Source organism: Zonotrichia albicollis, chromosome 21 (assembly GCF_047830755.1).
Source record: "Zonotrichia albicollis isolate bZonAlb1 chromosome 21, bZonAlb1.hap1, whole genome shotgun sequence".
NCBI classification, from domain to species: domain Eukaryota; kingdom Metazoa; phylum Chordata; class Aves; order Passeriformes; family Passerellidae; genus Zonotrichia; species Zonotrichia albicollis.
Window position 1 is genome coordinate 1,335,860 of NC_133839.1, and position 19,752 is coordinate 1,355,611.

Below are 19,752 nucleotides of genomic sequence, written 5' to 3' on the forward strand. Positions count from 1 at the left end.
GGTGCCAGGTGACTGGCAGGGCCAGCAGCCAATCTTAGTGCGTACAGGCACGTGCCGTCACCCCCCAGGTTGGCGTGAGCACCTGCCCATCACGTAGCGAGGAGGCTGATTGGCAGGCAACTGCACCTATCAAACGGAGCTGCGTCACGCCTGGGTGCAGTTAAGCCAACAGTCCATGCAGGAACGTAGGCCCCGCCCGCTGAGCTCGCGCCCGTCTCCACCTATGAGCGATTGTCTTTCCTGACGGGCGTGCACTTCGCCCTATCAGCGGGCGTCGCGCGGCCGCGCCCCTGGAGGCGGGCACGGGGCGGTGCCCGGCGGCGGGCGCGGCCCGGGCGGGGTCGGAGCGATGGCGGAGAGCGACTGGGACACGGTCACGGTGCTGCGCAAGAAGGGCCCGAGCGCGGCCCAGGCCAAGTCCAAGCAGGTCAGCCGGGGGCGCGGTGGGGGACCGGGTGCGGGGCCGGGCAGGCGGCGGGGCTGGGCTCGGAGTGGGCTCGGTCGCCGTGCTCACCGCGCACCTTCGCTCTTTCCCCAGGCGATCTTGGCGGCCCAGCGGCGCGGGGAGGACGTGGAAACTTCCAAGAAGTGTGAGTATCCCCGGGGGGCCGGTCCGCTCTGGGGCGGCTGCCTGCGATGGGGAAAGGCGGCGGCGACGCCGCCCGGCCGAGCGCGCGATCCCGAGCGGGGCCGGAACGCGCGGCCCCGGGAGCCGCCGGGGTGACGCTCCTGGAGCTGCCCCTTAGCTCTGGTTGCCAGGGCGGAGATCTGCCTGGTTCCCGCAGAGATCTTGGAAAAGCTTTTGTCATCACAAAACTTAAGCTTCCCGTTTTGGCAGCTTATTTCTTTTGCGAATTTGAATGCCTGCGGATCTTCCTATGGCGCTGCTCGTTAAAAATGCCTTGTTTCTTCTCTGGTGTAAATTGCCGGGTTCTTTCACTGCAGGGAGGTTATTCTGATGGTTGGGAATAGAGAGATGATCCTTGAAGAAGATTAATCAGCTTTATTGGGACAATGAATGCCAGAGACTAATGTGAGAGAAAGGATTCAAACTAGAGCTTAAATACTATATCTAACATGAGAGAAAACAATGGTTTTGAAGCTGTCTTTTAGCAAAGCTAAGTACAAATAGATTCTACTAATCAAAGATGTCAGAAAATTGCTTAAAAGCTACTAACTTGGGGTGCTTCATACTGAGCAAGCACAATTCAAGTTCAAGTATTGACCTCTCTGTGCTGCAGCACAAATATGTGTCTGCAGTAAAGTTAGAGCATTGAATGCCCAATGAAAAACAAGACTTGCCCTGTCTATAGGGAAGTTTAGGTGTAAAGTAGGGAAAGGGAAGGGCTCTGCATGGCCAAGTGTGCACAGCACTATGAACAGGGCTAAGGTAATGTTCCCTGATGGGCAGAATTGGGTGAGATCAATGGTGATGTTGGTATGTTGAAATCCTGACAGCACCCTGGGATCCTGGGCAGCTGAGGGCTTGGAAAGAGTCCTTTGATTCTTTTTGGCACAGCTCTGAGCCTTATTTTGTTTGTCCTTGATTGTTTTTTCATTCTTGCTTCGAACGACAGGGGCAGCAGGCCAGAACAAACAACACTTCATTACAAAGAACACGGCCAAGCTTGATCGTGAAACAGAGGAGCTGCACCATGACAGAGTGTCCCTGGAGGTGGGCAAAGTGATCCAGCAGGGCCGACAAAGCAAGGGCCTCACACAGAAGGACTTGGCCACGGTGAGTGGAGACCTCCAGGTGAGGGTGGGCTCCTTTCCTGTTCCCTCATGGGCAGCTGCAGTGGGAGGGTGTCATGGGCTGGGAGTTTGAGGAATGCAGTGTCGCTGGTGTCTGATGCCCTGGCAGCTTCAGTTGTGTGGGAGAAGTTTTGAGGTTTGTGCAGCCCTTGAGCCCCAGGCTGGAGGCAGAGCCTGTCTGTGGCTGCTGAGCTGGTGGGAGGCTGCTCCCTGCTTCCTCCCAGCTGCTCACACCAACCCTAGAGGTTTGTACCATCTGGGCTGAGCAGTGTTAGCAGCTCCCTGATGTCTGAAGGAGCAGCAATCCCTGGTGGTTCTATTCCTCCTGAGAAGGAGGGAGGTCAGAGTCCCTTCAGGATGAATGTCACCAGCACTGGGACACTTCAGGGAGGTGCCAGTGGGGTGGAGTCAGCCTGGGAGCAGCACTTTGTCATCTGTCCTGGCATAATGAGAGGCTGTTTCTTATCTGTTTGAGTCTGGGGAGCTGCTGCTGAGCATTGCTGTGTTTGAGACTCATCCTCTCTTTTCAGAAAATCAATGAAAAACCACAAGTTATCGCTGACTACGAATCAGGACGAGCAATCCCCAATAACCAGGTCATGGGCAAGATCGAAAGAGCCATTGGTGAGTTAAGAGAGACTTCAGAAATAATGCTAGTGCTTGGAGGGATGGTTTGGGGGAAAGTATTTACCTTTTTCCTGTGAGGAATGTTGCTGGCTGGAGTTTATCGTGGGTGTGGTGCCATTAAGACATATTCTGATAAAACCTGGATCTGCTGCCTGAACCAGAACTGGGAGCTCTTGATCTTTGTCTGCACCTTCATGCCTGCGGCTGTGCCCTGGGTACCATCCCTGTGTGCTTGCCCCCAAAACCTGTGAGATGCTGAGACCCATGGAAACCTGATTGCACTTATGGAAGGGTTTTGTGTTGGTTTTACTCTCCTGGGCTGGTTCAGATCCCATCTGATTGGTTTTGTTTGACATTGGTCTGGTGCTCCTAGAAACTAAAGTAGGACTCTCCTGAGCTCTGGTTCCCCTGCTCTCTTTCTGGACATTCTCTTCCTTAAGGCTGAATTTGATGGAAATAAAAGTTATTGGGTCAGTGATTGAGTGCTGATGGTGGTGGTCTCCTTTGTCTTATTCCAGGCCTCAAACTGCGTGGAAAGGACATTGGAAAACCTCTGGAAACTGGCCCCAAAGGAAAATGACAACAAAGCCTCGAAATCCCTTTGCTTAGACTGATCTGGTTCTCCTCAACCACTCTGCATATTGCCAAGCTGAACAAGAGGGTTTCAGACTTGCTTTGGGGGGAAATCTGCTGAATCTGTACCTGCTGTAAAAAGCAACCTTAAAGAAGCAATTTCCTGATGTTTGTTTTTCCTTGCTCCTTTTCAGAGATTGAGGATCTAAACCCCAAGAAAAAACCCAAACCCTGCCTCTGATTTGCCAGAAAACATGTACATTGTGGTGTTAGCAGCAGCTGATGTTAAGGCAATTAGGGTGGTCTGAAATGTGAGGATTTAATTGAAACAATTTGGGGGATGGGTGAGATATATTATATATAAATAATTTGGGAGAGTTGGGGCTTGATCAGAAATGATGACTCAGTCACTGTATCTCAATGAGTTTGGTTTGTTCTTTCCAGCCTGTTTTAAAGAGATCTATAATAAAGTTTGATACCCTTCAGTTGCCCGGGGAGCTGCTGCATGTGACCAGCTGTTAGTAAATGTTGTGGCTGGGTGTGACTGGAGCTGCGTCACCTCTTCCTTCTGGGATTGTAATTAAAGGGACACCTGGGGTGCCTGGGATGAGGGCCAGCACTGTCACAGCCTTCCTGGCTGTGTCCCCTCTCCCTGCATGGGGATGGTGCAGCTTGGCCAGCAGCCTGGGCCTTCAGTCAGTGCTGTGGGGCTCTGCGCATCCAGGCAGCTGCAGAGACATCAGCTGAAGCCTGAGCCCTCCTTGCCCTTCCCCAGCTCTCAGCTCTCTTGGGCCCTCATTTCTGCAGTCAGGACAGGGCTGTGGGGATGGTGCTTGGCATGACTGAGGCAGCACCTAAGGGGGACACAGCTGGGTGAGAGGGAGCAGGCTCTGGTCACAGTCTGGGAAAGCAGCACGTCCCTCCAGCTGTACCTGGGGCAGGGGGTAGCAGGATACTCCTTGTTGTGCAGGGGCTGAACTGGGCTGTGTGTGGAGCTGGGTTGGGAGTTGACAGTGTTAAGGTGTGAAAGCTGGGGCTGAGGGGAGGGGTCCGGGGCTCGGCTGCACTGGCGGCAGGGTGGGGGTCCAGGCCCTGAGTCCAGCCTGCACCTCAGCCTGCACTGGGTTTCCCAGTGATGTTTATCGAGTGCATTCACAAGGTATGTGGGCAGCAGATGGGCACCCGTACACCAGAGTGGGAGCTGCCTGCTGCCCTCAGGGGTGCTGTGTGATGCCCCCCTCTGCTCCCTGCCCTCGCACCCACCACTCACCCTCCCCAAAACCAGCAGAAGCACTGAGCTTCTTCCCCCTGGGGTCTCTGTGCCCTGGGAGCTCTTGTGCTTTGTCCTGGGCATGGGAAGTGGCTCACACCCTCTGCAGCACCCACTGTTCTTCCCAGCTCTTGGGGCCAGGACCCCACACTTCACCCTCCCTTCCATGGCCAGAACCCTGTTTGGATGAGGACAGCCACTGTGAGAACTCCCACTCGTGCCCCTTGCCAAAGCACGGGCACATTGCTGTGTCTTGTGAGCAAAACTTCATGTTACAAACAACACAAACGCTTTTCCCGAGCACTTGGAGGTAGTGATGGCCGCGGTGTGTCCCTGGGCGGGGCAGGCTCCCCGGGGCGCCGGCTCCTGGTGCCAGGGCAGAGAGCAGGCAGCTGATGGAGTGTGGGTTCTGTCGAGGGCTGGTCTGCCCGGGGGGAGCAGGCAATTCCTGCTGCTGGCTGCTAATTTCAAGACTCATCCCCCTCCCGTGGAGATATAATGACCTTGTCCTGCAAAGAAAGGTGAGTGGGAATTGGTGACAAACGTGGACTGTCTGCTGTGAAACACCAGGATTTCTTCCAGGCTGCAGCGAGGACAACCTGCGTGCCAGCCCCGTGACCCTGCAGAGGCACCAAACCCCCAGTGTGCCCAGGGGGCTCCACGTCTCCTGCTGGAGACCTTGATGGGGCTGGAGGCTGTGCTGCACATCCAAGGGCCCTGCTGCTTAAGCCACCTTGCACTAAATTGAGCACTGGCTGAGTGAGGATGAGCTAGGTTTGCCAGGCCTCCTTCCCACAAGACTCGGGGGTGGAAGCACACTCAGCTCTTTCTGGTGGCAGCAGCGCTTTTGGGTCAGTCCTGCAGCTCAGGGTCACTTGTTTGTCAACAAGCAGATAAGAGGCAGAGCCCTTTGCACCTCCCTGTCGCGTTGGCGGAATGCGGGGTCAGGGAGAGCCTGCTGGCATTTGCTGAGCTTTTAGGAAATCGCTGTTTTAGCCCAGCTGGGGTAATTAAGCAAGTCCTTCACCCTGTCCTTACATCTCGGAAGGTGATGTTGTCGAAGCCCTGGGAACTGTTGTTCTCTGTCGGTGTCCTGCTCGCCAGCCTTTGCTGTTTCAGCCAGCACCAGCCCCCAGCAGCCCCCAGCGCCACTATGACGAGGGCCAGGAGCACACTGAGTGCCACCTCCGCCACGAAACTGCCAGAGGGCTTCTCTGCAGGGCAAGGAAATGCTGTCATTTCGACCCACTGCCCAGAGAACTGCCTCCAGCCTCAGCCCAGCACCCTGGGCAGCTCTGGGTTCACCTTTTACAGCCAGAACTGCACACCCACACACACCCACACCCACATCCCCACACACACCCCTCTTCCCCGCACCTTCCACTGGACTCTCCGGGCTGGAATGGCAGCCCACCCTGGCGCTGTACATGATGTCATCCAGTGCCACTGTCCCCTCCATCGGCCACCTCCGTGTGGTGATCTCAAAGCTGATCTGCAGGGGAAGGTGAGCTCTGGGGGGCTGCTGCACGCGCGGGGACACCCCGCACCCCAGGGTGGCCCCACTTACCTGGAACTCACCGGGGCTCTGCACCGGCACCGCGGCGCCCCGCCAGCCCCGGCCGCGGTGCCCCGGCACGCTCCACACCGTGCGCTGGCCCCCCGCGCCGCGCAGCGCCACCCGCAGCTCCCCGCTGGCTGCAAGGACGGGGCACAGGAGCCCGGCCATCACCGGCTGCCCCGAGCCCCCCCAGCCATGCCATCCTCTACTGGGACGGCAGCACCCAGAGGGAATGGGCCATCGCCACTGCCCAGCTGGAACTGAAGCAGTGGCCGCGGTGCACAGGTGGGGAGGACTGAGGCCCCCACTCCCATGGAGCCAGGGAGTCCCAGGGACCCTGGGCCCCTCCTCCCTGCCCCTGCAGTGCTCACAGAGGTGCTCCGGGATGTCCATGTGGTACCAGAAGCGCAGGCAGGAGTCGGTGGCTGCAGGCAGGGGTGGGCTCTCCAGCAGGGCACTGGTGCCCCTGGCACCCAGCACGCTGGTGTCAAAGTGCATGTAATGACCTGGGCAGGCAGGGACAGAGCGCAGGGTGTCCCCCAGTCCTGCATCCACTTGTCCCACCCCACTTGTCCCACTCTTCCCCCAAAGGCCGGGTGTGGAGGAGAACACAAATCAGTCCTGTGCCTCACTGCCCTTGGGCTGAGCTGCCCCTCCTGGGTGAAGAGGGGACAGGGATGCTGTGGGACCAGGCCTCACAACATGGACTGGACTGACCCGATCCACCCCCAGCTCCTCTTCCTCACTCCGGCCATGCCAGGGTTCCCAGGCAGGGGTGGGTGTTTCCTACCATTCCTTGTACCCAGGGTGTGATCCTGCTCAGGGCCAGGGTACTTGGCCAGGGTGACACCACTCTTCCAGCCCCAGGCTAAGCTGTGCAAGCAGGGGTCCGAGGGGCTGCTCCAGCCACAAGTGTCCTGCTCGAAGTCACAGGATGCTGGGAGGAAAGCAGGGCTGTGAGACACCCAGTAGTACCTGGCAGGAAATGGAGCACCTGGGTGGTACACACCACCCCCAGCCTTGGGCCGGGCCAGGCTCAGGGCAGGTCTGTCCCTATCCCCATGGCTTACATGCTCCCCAATCCCCCCCACCCTGATCCATAGTGCCCCTGTGGGGTGGGGTCTCACCTGGCTTGGGGCAGGCTCCCTCCGACACATGCAGGTCATCCAGTGCGATGTATCCGTGGTCACCCCCAGCTCCCACTGCCTCAAACACCACCTGGGCAGGGGGACATGCTGAGCCTGGCAGCCTCCATGCACCCTTCATCACCTCCAGCTGCCCCCAGCACTCTGCCCTGTCTCACCTGCCAGTCGCCATCGGGCTGGACGGTGACATGGCTGCGGTGCCAGCTGCTCCCTTCCATGGTGCTCACGCTCAGAACCTTCCTCCTCACCCTGCTCTGCTCCACGAACACCCTGAGGGAGCCTGCCCAGGGCACCCAACATGGAGCAGGGGTCCATGGCTGTGCTGTGTGGGGCCCCCACACATCTGGAGGTGTCCCCAGGGGTCTCAGGGCAGGCGGTGCTCACCTGGAGTCCCAGGGCTCAGCTGGTACCAGAAGGCCAGGCACTGGGCAGACACTGAGGGCTGGTAGGGCTGGGAGGTGAGGGCAGCCGTGTGCCCTGCAGGCAGGGAGCCCGTGTTCACCACCATGTAATGGCCTGGAGGAGAGAAGAGCCCCTGTGCTGTGACCCCTGCCCAGCCCTGCTGGGGAGCACTAGGTGACAACTGAGGCTGGGTTTTCCCCCCAGGTCAAGGAGTCTCCCCAGCTTGGGAACCTCCCCAGGATTAGGGAGCCCTGGGGCTTGGAGACTGCTTTTTGGGAGTTCCAGGTTTGGGAAGCCCTGTGCAGTATCGCGTTCTCATCCTGGGGAAGGCAGGGAGGGCAGGGCAGGCATGAACAGGGAGAGCAGGCAAGGCTGGCGTGGGGTATGGGCAGGACACTCAGGGGTGGACAGAGGGGGACACTCAGAGCAGCAGGGAAGCACCGGGCCTGCCACGGCCCCGTACCTGCGGCGGTGCCCGTGGTGTGGTCGGCCACAGGGCCGGCGGTGGTGCCGGTGCCGTTGCTCTGTCGCTGCCAGGTGCCCTCTCCACTGGCTGCCAGCCCACAGCCCTCCACCTCGAAGGAGCAGGAGAGCTCGGCCCCACAGTGTCCCGCTGTCTGCGTGATGTCGTCCAGCCCCACGTCGCCCAGGAAACCGTCGTGCAGCACCTCGAAAGCCACCTGTCCCCAGGCAGCGGTGTCAGACACGCTGTGCCCTGCTGGTGCCAGGGGCGCGCGGGGCCGCTCCTCACCCGGTACCGCCGCTGGCCCGTGGAGGGCAGTGTCGCCCGTGCCCGGTGCCAGATGCTGCCCTGGGTTCCGCGGCGGGTCCACAGCACCTCCTCCTCTCCTCCCTCTGGCCACAGCTTGAGGCTCAGGGTACCTGGGCAGAGGGGGGCATGGGGGCAGCCATCCCACAGCCCTTGGGGACCCCGCTGTCCTCAGAGCCGAGGCAGGCTGGGGCGGCCCTGGCAGGATGCCATGGGGCACGTACCGATTTGCGGGCCCGCCAGGCGGTACCAGAAGGACAGACAGCGAAGGGCAGCGGCCGGCTCCTGGTGGGAGCTGAGGAGCAGCGCCCGCTGCCCGTGGCTCCATGGCACAGAGGCATCCACGGACAAGAAGTAGCCTGAATGTTGGGGACAGCCAGGGTGGAGGGGTCATGGTGTGAGTGTTCTGCATCACCCACAGCCCAGATCTGGGCGCTCCCAGCCTGCCATAGGTGAGCTTGCTCTGCAGGCATGGGGCTGCTGGGAGTGTCCAAGGCATGCCTTGGCCCTGCGAATGGAAGGTTATGGGATGTCCTGGGTTCCCCCAAAGAGCAACCAGCCCCTTACCCGAGCCGGTGGTGTGGTCAGAGCCCTGTCCCTGCCCTGTGCTGTGGACCCATTTGAAGTCACTGGACAGATCCTGGTACCAGCCACACATGCCCCTCTCAAAGTTGCAGGACAGCTCTGGCCGGAGACAGGTGACAGTATAGAAGTGGAAAGGAGTAAGGCATCACAAAAGCAAATGGGTCTCCCCAACATCCCTTTCCCCCTGCTCATCTGCCCCACTCCCCAAGTTTACCCCATGCAGGGATCCCAGGGCAGGGCAGGATATGTGCTTGGCCCTGGCCCTCGGCCTTGTGCACCATGGTCCTGCTCTTGGACAGAGTGACAGCCACCAGGCAGCCCCCACGGAAAGGGTGCGGGGTTACCCTCCCTGCCCACGCACTCCTGGCCATACCCGCAGCTGTGGGTGTCACCACGTCGTGGTAGCACTGCTCGAATGTCACGTTGTCAACACCGACGCTGGCTGAGCCCTGGAGATCCACCAGTGCCAGCAGCTCGACCTGGGGGCAGCAGCCATGAGCCTGGGGTGCCTGGCAGCACTGGCATTGCCCACTGAAAGCCACCCAGGCTGGTCCCTGTGCATCCAGCACACCTGAAAGGGCCGGCTTCTCTCTCCCAGAGGGACACGGACGTGACCCCCAGTTGTGCTGCCACGGCCTTGTGTCTGCCAGACCAGCTGGGTGCTGCCAGTGGTGTGATCTGCGACATTGATGGCAAGGAAGCCTGGAACAAGAGGTGGTGCAGAGGCTGTGGGCACCCAAAACCCCTGGCCACCCTGTGGGAGCCCTTCAGGGCACCAGCCCACAGTCATGGGGTGCAGGGACACAGACAGGGACACAGACACCCCAGCTCCAGGATGATGTGATGGGGCAAAGCAGGGTTGGGAGAGCCAGTAAAGGCAGGTAGGCATGGGGGGTCTGGGAGTAGGAAGCAGGCAGGGCACCCTGGGGTGGGCAGGAGGTTACCTTGGGGGTCACTGTGGATGTGGTAGCTCATCTCCATGGCGCAGGCAGGGCCAGAGGGGCCCAGCAGAGGCGATCGTGCCTTTGCAGGACCCACCATCTGTCCTTCTCCTGTCTGGAGGGCCAGGAAAGTCCCTGAGCACAGAAACACTCTGTGAGGTGAGGGCTGGGGTCCCACATCACTGGTAGCACCCCCAGCCCAGCATCCTGCCTGGGCACCATCCCTCATTGTGCAGTGGCACCCCCTGGGAGCCCTTGCTCTGGAGGCTCCTTTGGTGCTGAGCATTGTCTGGGTGGTGAGAACAGTCTCACCTGTGAGGAAGATGTCAGATTCAGTGACCTTCTGCAGAGCCCAGCGCAGCCGCCCCACACTGACGTCGTGCCAGCCCCCAGCCCCTGACTCGAAGGTTGTTGTCCCTGCAAAGTCAAAGAATCCCAGAATCTCAGAATGGTTTGGGTTTGGACCTTAAAACTCATCTCATTCCACCCCTCTGCCATGGGCAGGGACACCTTCTACTATCCCAGGGTGCTCCAAGCCCTGTCCAACCAGCCTTGGACACTGTCAGGGATGGGGCAGCCACAGCTGCTCTGGGCAACCCAAAACTCCAGGCTCAGTCTTGCCAGGCCATTGTGGTTCCAGGGGCTGTGCAAGCACACACATGTCCCAGCCAGGCCAGCCCCTGGTACCCTCCCCTGCTGGGGCAGTGCCTGCCTGGGCTCTCACCACAGCGCTCCTCGTCGGAGCCGTCAGCACAGGTGTGGGCAAAGTCGCAGGCCAGCTCTGCAGCAATGCAGCCCCCACTGTCACAGGCCACCTCGTCTGCTGCGCAGGGGCTGGCACGGGCCTGGCTCGGCAGTGTGACCAGAGGCTTCTCTGATGGTGAAACAGCCCAGATGGAGAGCAGTGGTGAAAGGGCCCAGCAACAGCATCAATGTCAGCCCTTCAAACACTGTCCCATGTCCCCAGGCATCTTCCTGGCTCTCCATTTCCCATCCCGTCCCAGCTCAGCTTAGTTGTCACCAGCTGAAGGGGACCCAGGACCTAGTAAGAGCTGCTTGTGTGACACATTTTGACACAGAAAATGGAGTGTTACAGCCCCAGGAAAAAGATACCAGCACCTCAGGGCAAGTATTTGCTGTCCTGCACCCAGGACGGTCCCTGTGATGAGCAGAGGGACAGGCAGACCATGCCTGTCCTTTAGGCATGGTGCCATGGGTGCAAGACACCTGGGACAGCTGCCAGCACTGGAGCAGAGTGAGGGACACTGGCCACCAGCTCACCCTGCTCCTTCACACAGCCCTGAGACAGGATGAGGTCATCGACAGCCACGGTCCCCCCGCTGCCAGCCAACCCCTCGATCAGCACCTGCAGGAAAGCACCACATCAGAAACATCAGCAAGGGGTCCTGCACGATATGGGGGGATTGGGGTGACACCAGGGAGCCGTGTGATGGGGGGAGCCAGAACCTGTCATGGACTGACTCACATTTTGCTCAAGAAGGGAATCAGTGGGAGCAGGGGCAATGCTGTGGCTGACAGGGGTGCACAGTGTGGGCTGGCATGGCCACAGTGGGCTTGGGAGGTGGTGCTGCCCCTGTCCACAGCTGTGGTCCCGGACCCCAGAGCAGCCCGGCTCCCCCCAGCCCAGCAGCAGCCCACCTTGAAGGGATCCGCCACATTGAAGTCCACTCTCTCCCGCACCCAGCAGCTGCCCAGGTCTCCTGTCTTTTCCCTCATCAGGTGCTTGGTAGAGTTGGTCACATAGGAGATGCTGAGGGTGCTGGTGGCTGAGCCATGGAGGTGGCAGTACAGTATGAGCTGGGGATTGGGAGGAGGGTGAGCCCTTAGGGCAGGGGCACACAGCCCCCTGCATCCCACAGAGGGGCTGTGAGAAGCTCAGGTGGGCAATGGGCACCAGAGATGTCACCAAACCATCCCAAAAACCTGATGTCCATCCCCAGCAAGGGCCAACCACAGCCCAGCCCTGCATGAGGGTCCCCAGAGTTGGGAACCCCATCTCCTGTCACCACCATGTCCACATGAGCTGTGACACGAGGTCCCAGCTGTAACTCACAGAACAGGAGTTGGTGGCTTGGAAGGTGGGGCTGCTGAGCTGAGCTGTGCCACCAGCTTGTGCAGTGGGGTCACTGCTCACATGGAGGAAAAAACCTGCAGGAGATGCTGGGGCTGAGTGGAGCCAGGCAGATGCGTGGGGGCAGGACTCCGCTGTCCTGGCACAGCCTTGAGCAGAGCCCTGGCGTGTGACACGTCCCCCTGCAGTGGGGCTCCCCTGGGGCACCAGTGCCCAGTCACGTACCTGCCCTGCTGTTGTTGCTGTGGTCCCGAGTGGGAATGCTGTAGGAGGTGCCCAGGTTCAGGCTCGTGTTCCTGCCCCACACTGGGGGCCCGGCCGCCGTCTCCCAGCCACAGAGATCATAGTCAAAGGAGCAGCAGGTGAAGTTCTCTGTGAGAAGAAGGGACAGCGGTGACCCAGAAACTGAGCTCCCAGCCCTCTCTTGGACAGGTGGCTCCCTGCAATGGGTTTGGCTGATGCCACCCCTCTGCAAACCCTCAGGGTCATTTTGCCCTCCTGGCGTAGGGCAGAACTGGGTGGGCCCCTGCCAGCCCAGAGCACAGCTTTGCCCCACCGAGGCAGACCCTCAGCCTATCCACAGGACTCCTCCCTGGGGCCAGGGGTGCTCACTGCACTGCGCCGCGCCCTCATCCGAGTTGTCCCCGCAGTCGTCGGTGCCGTCACAGAAACGACGCTGTGCCAGGCAGGAGCCGCGGTGGCAGCGCCTCTCCTGGGCCCGGCAGGCCTGCTGCCCGACCTCTGCCGTGGGGGAACACATGTCAGCCAGTGGCTGCTCCCACGGGGACGTGGTGAGCACTGCCACATCATTCCTAGGGGAGGCTCAAGGGACAGGTTTTTGCTGCCCACCTCGTGCTCTGGCCAGGGCACGGTGCCCCAAGCCAATGGGAGCACTGAGCAATGGGAGAGCTCCCCTGGGTTTTGCACCCAGCCAGTTCCCCCAAGATCCCAGCTCACATCCCAGCAGATGTGGGACTCACCGGGTAAGCCACAGTTCCTGAACATGATGTCATCGAGCGCCACCTCTGCCCCGCAGGTGGGTGGTTGTGTCAGGGAGAAGATGAGCTGTCATGGGAGGATGAGGATGGCATGAGCTCCCCAGGCCAGGTCTCGGAACATTGCCCAGCTCCTCTGGTCCCAGCTTATGGGGACAGTGCCTGGGTACCAAGGTACCAACACCGTCTCACCTGGAACTGCTCCACAATCCGTCCGGGGTAGGCAACAAGCGGGTGCCAGCCCTCCCTGCTGTGCTCAGGGCTCTGCCACAGCTCCACCACCCCATCCCTGTGTGCCACGGCCAGGCGCAGCACCGGCCGCTCTGTCTGGTTCAGCCCTGAGGGAAGCCCAAAAGTGCCCTTGGTACAGGGCACTCAGGGGTACCCAAAGGAACGGATGGAGCCCCACCAGCTCTGGAAGTTGGAACTGGGACCCCCAGGTCCCACCAGCTCCGTGTGTGGAGCGTGGAAGAGGCAAACAAGGTGGCAAGGACCCATCTCAAGATGTCAGTGGTTCTGTCCCTGCCACAGGGGCAGATGGCCCCATCCCCCCCCACTGCCTAGTAGCCAATGCTGCCTGCGCCCACCTTGGGTGCTCTCACATCTCCCTGAGAGGTGATACCAGGCTCTGATCTCACATGTGGCAGCTGCTTCCCGCATCTCCGGTGACCTGAGCCAGGCTGTGGCCGTGGTCTTTGCTGGGGGGGACATGGTGACCAAGAACCAACCTGGGGAGGGCAGAAAGCAGAACAGGGGCTGAACCCCTTGGGGTGGCACCAGAGCTATCCCAGCACTACTCCTGCCCCTCCAAGGGTCTGCTCCCTCCCCTGCACCCTAGAAAGATAGGTGTTCTGGCACCCCAGCTCCAGTGGAGTGGTACTGTGGGTGCCCAGAGCCTGCTCACCAAGCAGCTCCCACTTACCCAGGTCAGTGCCCACGGTGTGGTCTGAATGAGGCCCCATGCCCCACTTGGCAAGGCTGGCCCGGCCTCGCACCCATCCATACGTCGAGGTGCCCACGTCCTGCCAGCCACAGTCACTGTCCTCAAAGTCACAGGTGAAGGGGGTGCCCAGCACTGCTGAGCCCCATAGGTACCCTGAGGGTGGGCAGATGAGGGGTCAAGGCAGGTTTGGGGCCACCCTGGGGATCTGTGCCCATCCCAGGAAACTGCACCTATCCTGGGGGGCTGCTCCTACCCAGGGACCTGTGACCAGCCCAGGGGACCTGCACACAACCTGGGATCCTGCACCCACCTGGCAGTCTCACCTGCACCCAGGCCACCTGTGTTCACCCTGGACACCTGCACAAGGGACCTGCCCCTACCCTCTGGATCTGCAGCCAGCCCGCAGTTCTGTACGAGTCCTGGGGGAGCCTGCATTCATCCTGGGCACCAGCACCACCCCAGGGACCTGTACCCACAACACCCCCCCTAAACAGCCTGCTCTCACCCCAGGAGCAGGGTCTGAGGGTGGGTCTGGGGGCCTGGGGAGTCTGAGCACCCACCACACTGGTTCTCATCTGAGCAGTCGCTGCAGTCACAGACGAAGTTGCAGAGCTGCTCAGCCGCACTGCTGCAGCTGTTGACGACCACGGATCCACTGGGGAGGACAGTTCTGGCTACGAGAGAGACAATGGGGCTGAAAACCCGCAGGGAACTAGGCGTGGTGCCCGCAGCAGGTGGTGGGAGGGCACGTGTGACCTGCAGCACCTCGGTTTGGGACCCTGCTGGGGCAAGTACTGAGCTCTCAGTGGCATTTTCCCCTGGACGATCCCTGCCCCAGCACTGTCCTGGCACTCCACATCTCTCACACTGCCACCTCCCACCGTCATTCTCGGGGTGCCAGAGCCTGCCAGGGCACTGACTCTGCTATGGCACACCCGTGCTGCCAGTCCCAGCCCCTTTTTGGAAGAAACAGGAATATCTGGATGGTTTTTGTCCCATGCTGAACAAAGCCGCTGGTGATCCCCCGCCTGGTGCTGGGGGCTCCGGCACCCGCTCCCGGTGGGAACCCCGGGCTGCATTCACGAGCAGAGCCCAGTGGGCTGGCCCAGTGCCGTGCAGGACCAGAGCGGAGCAGCCAGCACCAAGGCCCCTTCCCTCCAGCCACACACCCCCAGCCGTGTCGGCAGAGCTCACCCAGCAGCACCAGCAGGGCCAGCATCGCCCGCCCGCCTGAAGCCATCCCGGGCACCACGACGGGAACACGGAGCTGGAAGAGGCCACGCTGTGAGCCCCGGGCTGGAATGTGCTCCCCTGGAGCTGCCTGCGTTGGACTTCAGCCCCGCTGTTATCGGCTCCCCGGTCAGGCAGCGGGTTTATGGCACGGCTGGGACAGCGCAGCGCGGTCCTGTCACAGCACTGGCGACACCTCAGCAGCGAGCTGCAGCCGTGCCTGTGGAGACCTTCGGCTTCTCCCCCTGCACCTCTCCTCTTCAGCCCATTTTCCACTCAGACCAGGACGGTGGGTGACATTGTGACTTGGACAGGGCACAGCACGGGGGAATGCGTTGGCTTGCTGAGGGATGAGAGCACTTCCCGCTGAGCCAGGGATGCTGCCAGCCCTGTGGGGGATGCTGGCACCTTTGCCAGGGATGTGGGGGCTCTGCCAGTCCCTGTGCATAAGGAGAGTGGGAGAGACTTTGGGTGCAGGGCTGGCTGTGGGCTGCACTCTGGCCAGGGAGAACAGCTGAGCTGCAAGTCAGCTGTATCTCCAATATTCCATCTTACCCTGCCCTCTGGCAATGGGAAGTTGTTTCCTCTTGTCACTCCAAGCTCTTGTCCAAAGCCCCTCTTCAGCTCTCCTGGAGCCCCTCTAGGCACTGGAAGGGGCTCTGGGGTCCCCCCAGAGCCTGGGGATTCCAAGATGCCATCAGGAGGAGCTAGCCTTCACCCTGCCTGCTCTGCTCCGGCTGGCAGAAGCATCTCAGCACCCAGCTCATGAATGCCATGGGGCAAAGGGGCACAGCTCCAGGGCCACAACCAGGTCAGTCCTGGGGTAAAACATTCTTGGCAGAGCCCCAGCAAGGGCCGATGAGCCTGGAAGAAGCACAGCTTGGTAGCCAGATCTCCACAGATCACCACCAGTGTTGCCTGGTGATGGCAACTACTGACCCCACTGGTTTCCCTACCTGGGCAGAGGAAGGAGCTGCTACCCCCCAGGACCCCTCTCCCCTCTGCTGCCGCAGCCTTCGTGCCCTAGAGGGGCCCCTTTGAGCAGATCCTTCCACTGAGTCAACGGCCTTGGAAAGCAGATTGCAGCAGGATTGCATCAGGGGCAGTAAAACACAGGCTCAGCTCTTTCTCCCAGTGCCAGCCAGGCCCAGTAAGGACCAGCAGCCCCACATTCCCCAGTCCAGGCATGCTGGAGAACAGCAGCCCTGCCCAGAAACCTGGCAGCACCAAGCTGGCCACTGGCAGAGTAGTCACTGCTCTCCTGGGTGCCATGGGCAGAGCCTCTCTCAGAGATGGGACCCCTCCCCTGGCACTGGGGATGCTGGTGCTCCCACTGTGAGATGGGGGCACACTGGAGCAGATTGAGTGATGATGACCACAGGACAGTACAGAATGGATGGCACAACAGGAGGTCACCCCATCCCACCCTCTGCTCCACAAGAGTTCCCTGGAGGAGGTGTCCAGATGACTTTTTGATCTCCACAGAAGGATATTCCCTGATGATGATGAGGGGACTGCACCTGCCACAAGGAGAGGCTGAGCTGAATGTGCCCAGCTTGGAGAAGGGGCAGTGGAATGTCACCCAGGCAAGCCCTGGCAGGAGGGTGCAGAGAGCCAACCCTTTGAGCCAGGAGTGTCCCAGTAAGGACTGAGACAGTAACAAAGCAAAACCAGCAAATACCACTTGAAAGAAAAACCTTTTTTTCCTATGAGGACTGTCAAAACCAGAGCAGACTGCCAAGCTGCTGGAAGTTCAATTCGGGGAGATTCTCAAACACCACCTGGTCACAGCTTCCAGCAGCCTAATTCTAGAACAGGATCATGGAACTCCCTGTGTTGGAAGGAACTCACAAGGACTCCTGAGCCTGCACAGCACATCTCAGCAATCCCACCACGATGGACCCACTAAAGCTGGCTCTGCTAGGCCAGTGGATGGACAGGACATCCCACAGGTGCCTCCAAGTTCCAAACCAGTGACTTGCAGGTTTGCAGCTGACTCTGTGTAACTTCTGGGTAACATTCTCCCCAGCGCAGGGGAGAGCCACTTTGCAGGATGGAGGATGAGGCACAGCAGAGCCATGTTCTTGCCTGTGAAACTCATCCCCCCATTGTGAGCTTCCTTTGGAGTGTGGGCACAGGCTGAACTTTGGACACAGGGTACAGGCTGAGCTTCTGCAGGTTGAGATGACCCAGCATGGCTCTGGACAGAGGAAGGAGCCCACATCCCTGAAGGCATGAGGCAGAGGCAGCAGCAGGGAGCACAGAGGGTCAGAGTCTGACAATGAAATGGGGCTAGGACTGGGCTGGGAGGGTCCTCCAGCCCCAGCCTCACGTGGGACAGTGATTGAACCAACCCAGCCTGAACCAACCCAGCCTGCACATCTCCCTGGAGCTCTCCAGCCACTGAAGCCTCCAGCAGCTTTCCTCAGTCTCCCTCTACTGCTCCTTGCTTGGAAGCACAAGCAGGGAGAATCCCTGGGAAATTCTGAGCTGGTCCTGGGTGGCTGGAGGGATGAAGTCAGGGAGGATGCTCTTCCTCAAGGTGTGACAACCTGCCAGAGTGGGAACGGACATGTTCTTCCCAGTCATGTTCCCAGGCAGCTCAGTTCCCTCCTCACAGGAGATGGGGCTGGTCTCTCCCCCAGGTCCATCCTGCCCTTCCCTCTCCCAGACCTGGGTATTGCTTTCCTCTCTCCTGCCTCAACCCTTTCCAAGGCAAATCCCAACACAATTCCTTCTGTTCCCACCCCAGACTCTGCCTGCTCCCATGCCATGCTGCCATGCCAGCCCCCCCTCAAGGGGCGGATAACCTGGGGGTCGCTTCCACTGTCAACAAGCATAACCCAGAGATGGGAAGGAGCAGCCAAACTGTGAGCATGGCCACCAGAGCAGCTGTGCTCCTCCAACGACTTTAATTCTCACAGATACACGTGGATGAGCCCCTGGTGCCAGAGAGCTGGGGCAGAGCAACCACTGGCTTCACCAGCTTTGCCATGCCAGGGAGGTGGGAGCATCTGTCACGGGGACAGTCCGGTGACAGCGGAGAACGGGCAAGTTCAACACAGAGGAAAATCAGGAGAGTCTGGAGCACGGCCGAGCATGGGGAACCTGCTGCCACCACCCCGGTGCTGCACACAGCTGTGCCAGTTCTGGGCTGGCACCACAGACAGAGGAGTCAGTACCCTTCATCTGCCCAGGTAATCTCATAGTCGGGATACTCTGCCTTCAGCTTCTCTGTGGTCACAGCGTGGTCAGCGCGTCCAAAGCCCTGCAAAGGAAAAGAAGGTTCTCAAGGAGAGCTGGTGAGAACTTGCAGGGAAGCCTGGCAAATTCCCAGGGCAGCTCTGGCAGACCTCAGCAGCAGAGAGGCCACAGAGCCTGTGCCAGTCCTTCCTGACTCCAGCAGAGGCTGGTGTAGCGCTCAGGCAACAGGACAACGCCACCCTGAAGCTGGGAAAACTGTGTGCACTGTGGCCCAAGAACCTGCCCTGGTCCCAGCTGGGCTCTGCACTCAGCACCCAGCACAGCTGGTGCTGCAGCACAGTCCTGGGCTGGGGTCAGTGTCCAGGAACCCACCATGACAGTGATGCCCCAAGAGTGCCTCCAGTCACCCTTACAAGGTCCCTACGGCACCCACCCGACACTCCTGCAGGAACACCCTCAGGACACACAAAGTGTAGACAGGGCTCTTGTGCAGCCCAATTTCCCGTGGCAGCGCCCAGAGCTGGGTACAGCCACTGTACCCATGGCTCCTCCGGGGACTCTGGGTGTGTGGCAGCCCCACAGGCAGGTGCCGGAGGGTTCCTGGGGTGCTCCTGCTTTGGCCAAGCACTGCTCACCCGAAAGGGCTCTGCGCAGTCTCCCCTCCCTGGGGCACTCGGGAGAACGCGCAGGAGCCCCGGGAGCGCCGCCCCGCTCACCCCTTCCACCCCCGAGGGAACGCGACTCCAGCTCGGCCGCCGTCAGCGGGACCCACCCCGCGCAGGGAGATGCCGCGTCCCCGCGTGGTTCCCCCGGCCCCGCTTACCACCGAGTACCCGTAGACGTGGATCTTCCTCTCTGCAGGGCGGTGCGACATGCGGCCGCCGCCCAGGCACTCGCAGCTCAGGCCGTGCGGCGCCAGCTCCTCCGCGGTGCGCTCGAACAGGTCGGCTGCAGGGAGGGAGCGGCGGTGGCGCGGGGACCCCCGGCCTCAGCCGCTGCCCCGTGACGGGCCAGACGCCCGGCAAGCCCCCGCCCGCTTCCCTCGGTTCCCGGGCCACGGCCCCGCCCCGCGCTCCCGGCGCCCCTCACCGTGGTACTCGGCCCAGGCGTGGCCTCGCACGACGTCCTTGGCGGGCGCGCCGGCCTCGCGCACCCGCACCAGCACGTACTTGAAGACACCGTCGCCATCGATCTGCACGTCCGGCACCCGGGACAGCGCCGAGCCCGCCATCGCTGCCGCCCGTGCGCCGTGCCCGCCTCCTCCGCCCGGCGTCCAACCAACCAGCGCCCGGCCCCCGCCCGTGTTCCCGCCTCCTCCGCCCGACGTCCAACCAGAGCCCGTTCTCTGCCCGTGTTCCCGCCTCCTCCGCCCGGCGTCCAACCAACCAGCGCCCGGCCCCGGCCCGTGTTCCCGCCTCCTCCGCCCGGCGTCCAACCAACCAGCGCCCGGTCCCCGCCTCCTCCGCCTGGCGTCCAACCAGCGCTCGCAGAGCCAGGCTCCACCCTCAGCCGGCGCGGGGTCCCGCCGGGCAGCGGCTCTGGGGCTGGAGGCTGCCGCCGGTGCCGGTGCCGGCGATGGGATCGACAGCGGGGAGCAGGGCCGGGCAGGGCAGGGCAGGGCGGCGCGGGCGCCCCGGGTGACGGGTCTTGGCCGCGACCCCGG

At 61.1% G+C, this 19,752-nt stretch overlaps 3 protein-coding genes across 8 annotated transcripts; 1 reads left to right on the forward strand and 2 right to left on the reverse strand.

Moving 5' to 3' along the window:
- The first annotated feature begins 268 nt into the window (after positions 1-268).
- EDF1 (endothelial differentiation related factor 1) lies at positions 269-3,452 on the forward strand. Its single transcript, XM_074556108.1, has 5 exons — positions 269-427; positions 539-590; positions 1,578-1,738; positions 2,286-2,379; positions 2,901-3,452. Exons 1-5 carry the CDS (start codon positions 350-352, stop codon positions 2,960-2,962), a joined length of 447 nt encoding a protein of 148 aa, XP_074412209.1. The 5' UTR covers positions 269-349; the 3' UTR covers positions 2,963-3,452.
- Positions 3,453-4,478: 1,026 nt separating this feature from the next.
- MAMDC4 (MAM domain containing 4) lies at positions 4,479-17,589 on the reverse strand. Of its 6 annotated transcripts, none has more exons than XM_074556076.1 (30): positions 15,842-17,589; positions 15,441-15,749; positions 14,850-15,325; positions 14,216-14,329; positions 13,635-13,808; positions 13,300-13,440; positions 12,905-13,050; positions 12,698-12,782; positions 12,330-12,458; positions 11,943-12,089; positions 11,700-11,794; positions 11,285-11,443; positions 10,907-10,991; positions 10,350-10,499; positions 9,938-10,042; positions 9,629-9,760; positions 9,256-9,386; positions 9,058-9,163; positions 8,667-8,783; positions 8,324-8,458; positions 8,082-8,212; positions 7,794-8,010; positions 7,313-7,444; positions 7,087-7,208; positions 6,911-7,001; positions 6,574-6,720; positions 5,793-6,289; positions 5,603-5,717; positions 5,264-5,439; positions 4,479-4,734 (listed from the first exon to the last, which is right to left on the reverse strand). In XM_074556076.1, the coding sequence occupies exons 3-30, from the start codon at positions 14,893-14,895 to the stop codon at positions 4,693-4,695; spliced, it is 3,867 nt and encodes a 1,288-aa protein (XP_074412177.1). In that variant the 5' UTR covers positions 14,896-15,325; positions 15,441-15,749; positions 15,842-17,589; the 3' UTR covers positions 4,479-4,692. The 6 variants fall into 6 exon arrangements, 5 of the variants coding, with proteins under 5 accessions (XP_074412177.1, XP_074412181.1, XP_074412178.1 ...); XM_074556080.1 differs by having other exon boundaries at positions 5,793-5,920; positions 6,155-6,289; positions 15,441-17,589; XM_074556077.1 differs by lacking the exon at positions 12,330-12,458 and having other exon boundaries at positions 15,441-17,589.
- Positions 17,590-17,735: 146 nt separating this feature from the next.
- PHPT1 (phosphohistidine phosphatase 1) lies at positions 17,736-19,745 on the reverse strand. Its single transcript, XM_005491852.4, has 3 exons — positions 19,179-19,745; positions 18,913-19,037; positions 17,736-18,153 (listed from the first exon to the last, which is right to left on the reverse strand). Exons 1-3 carry the CDS (start codon positions 19,318-19,320, stop codon positions 18,061-18,063), a joined length of 360 nt encoding a protein of 119 aa, XP_005491909.1. The 5' UTR covers positions 19,321-19,745; the 3' UTR covers positions 17,736-18,060.
- Between the last annotated feature and the right edge of the window lie 7 nt (positions 19,746-19,752).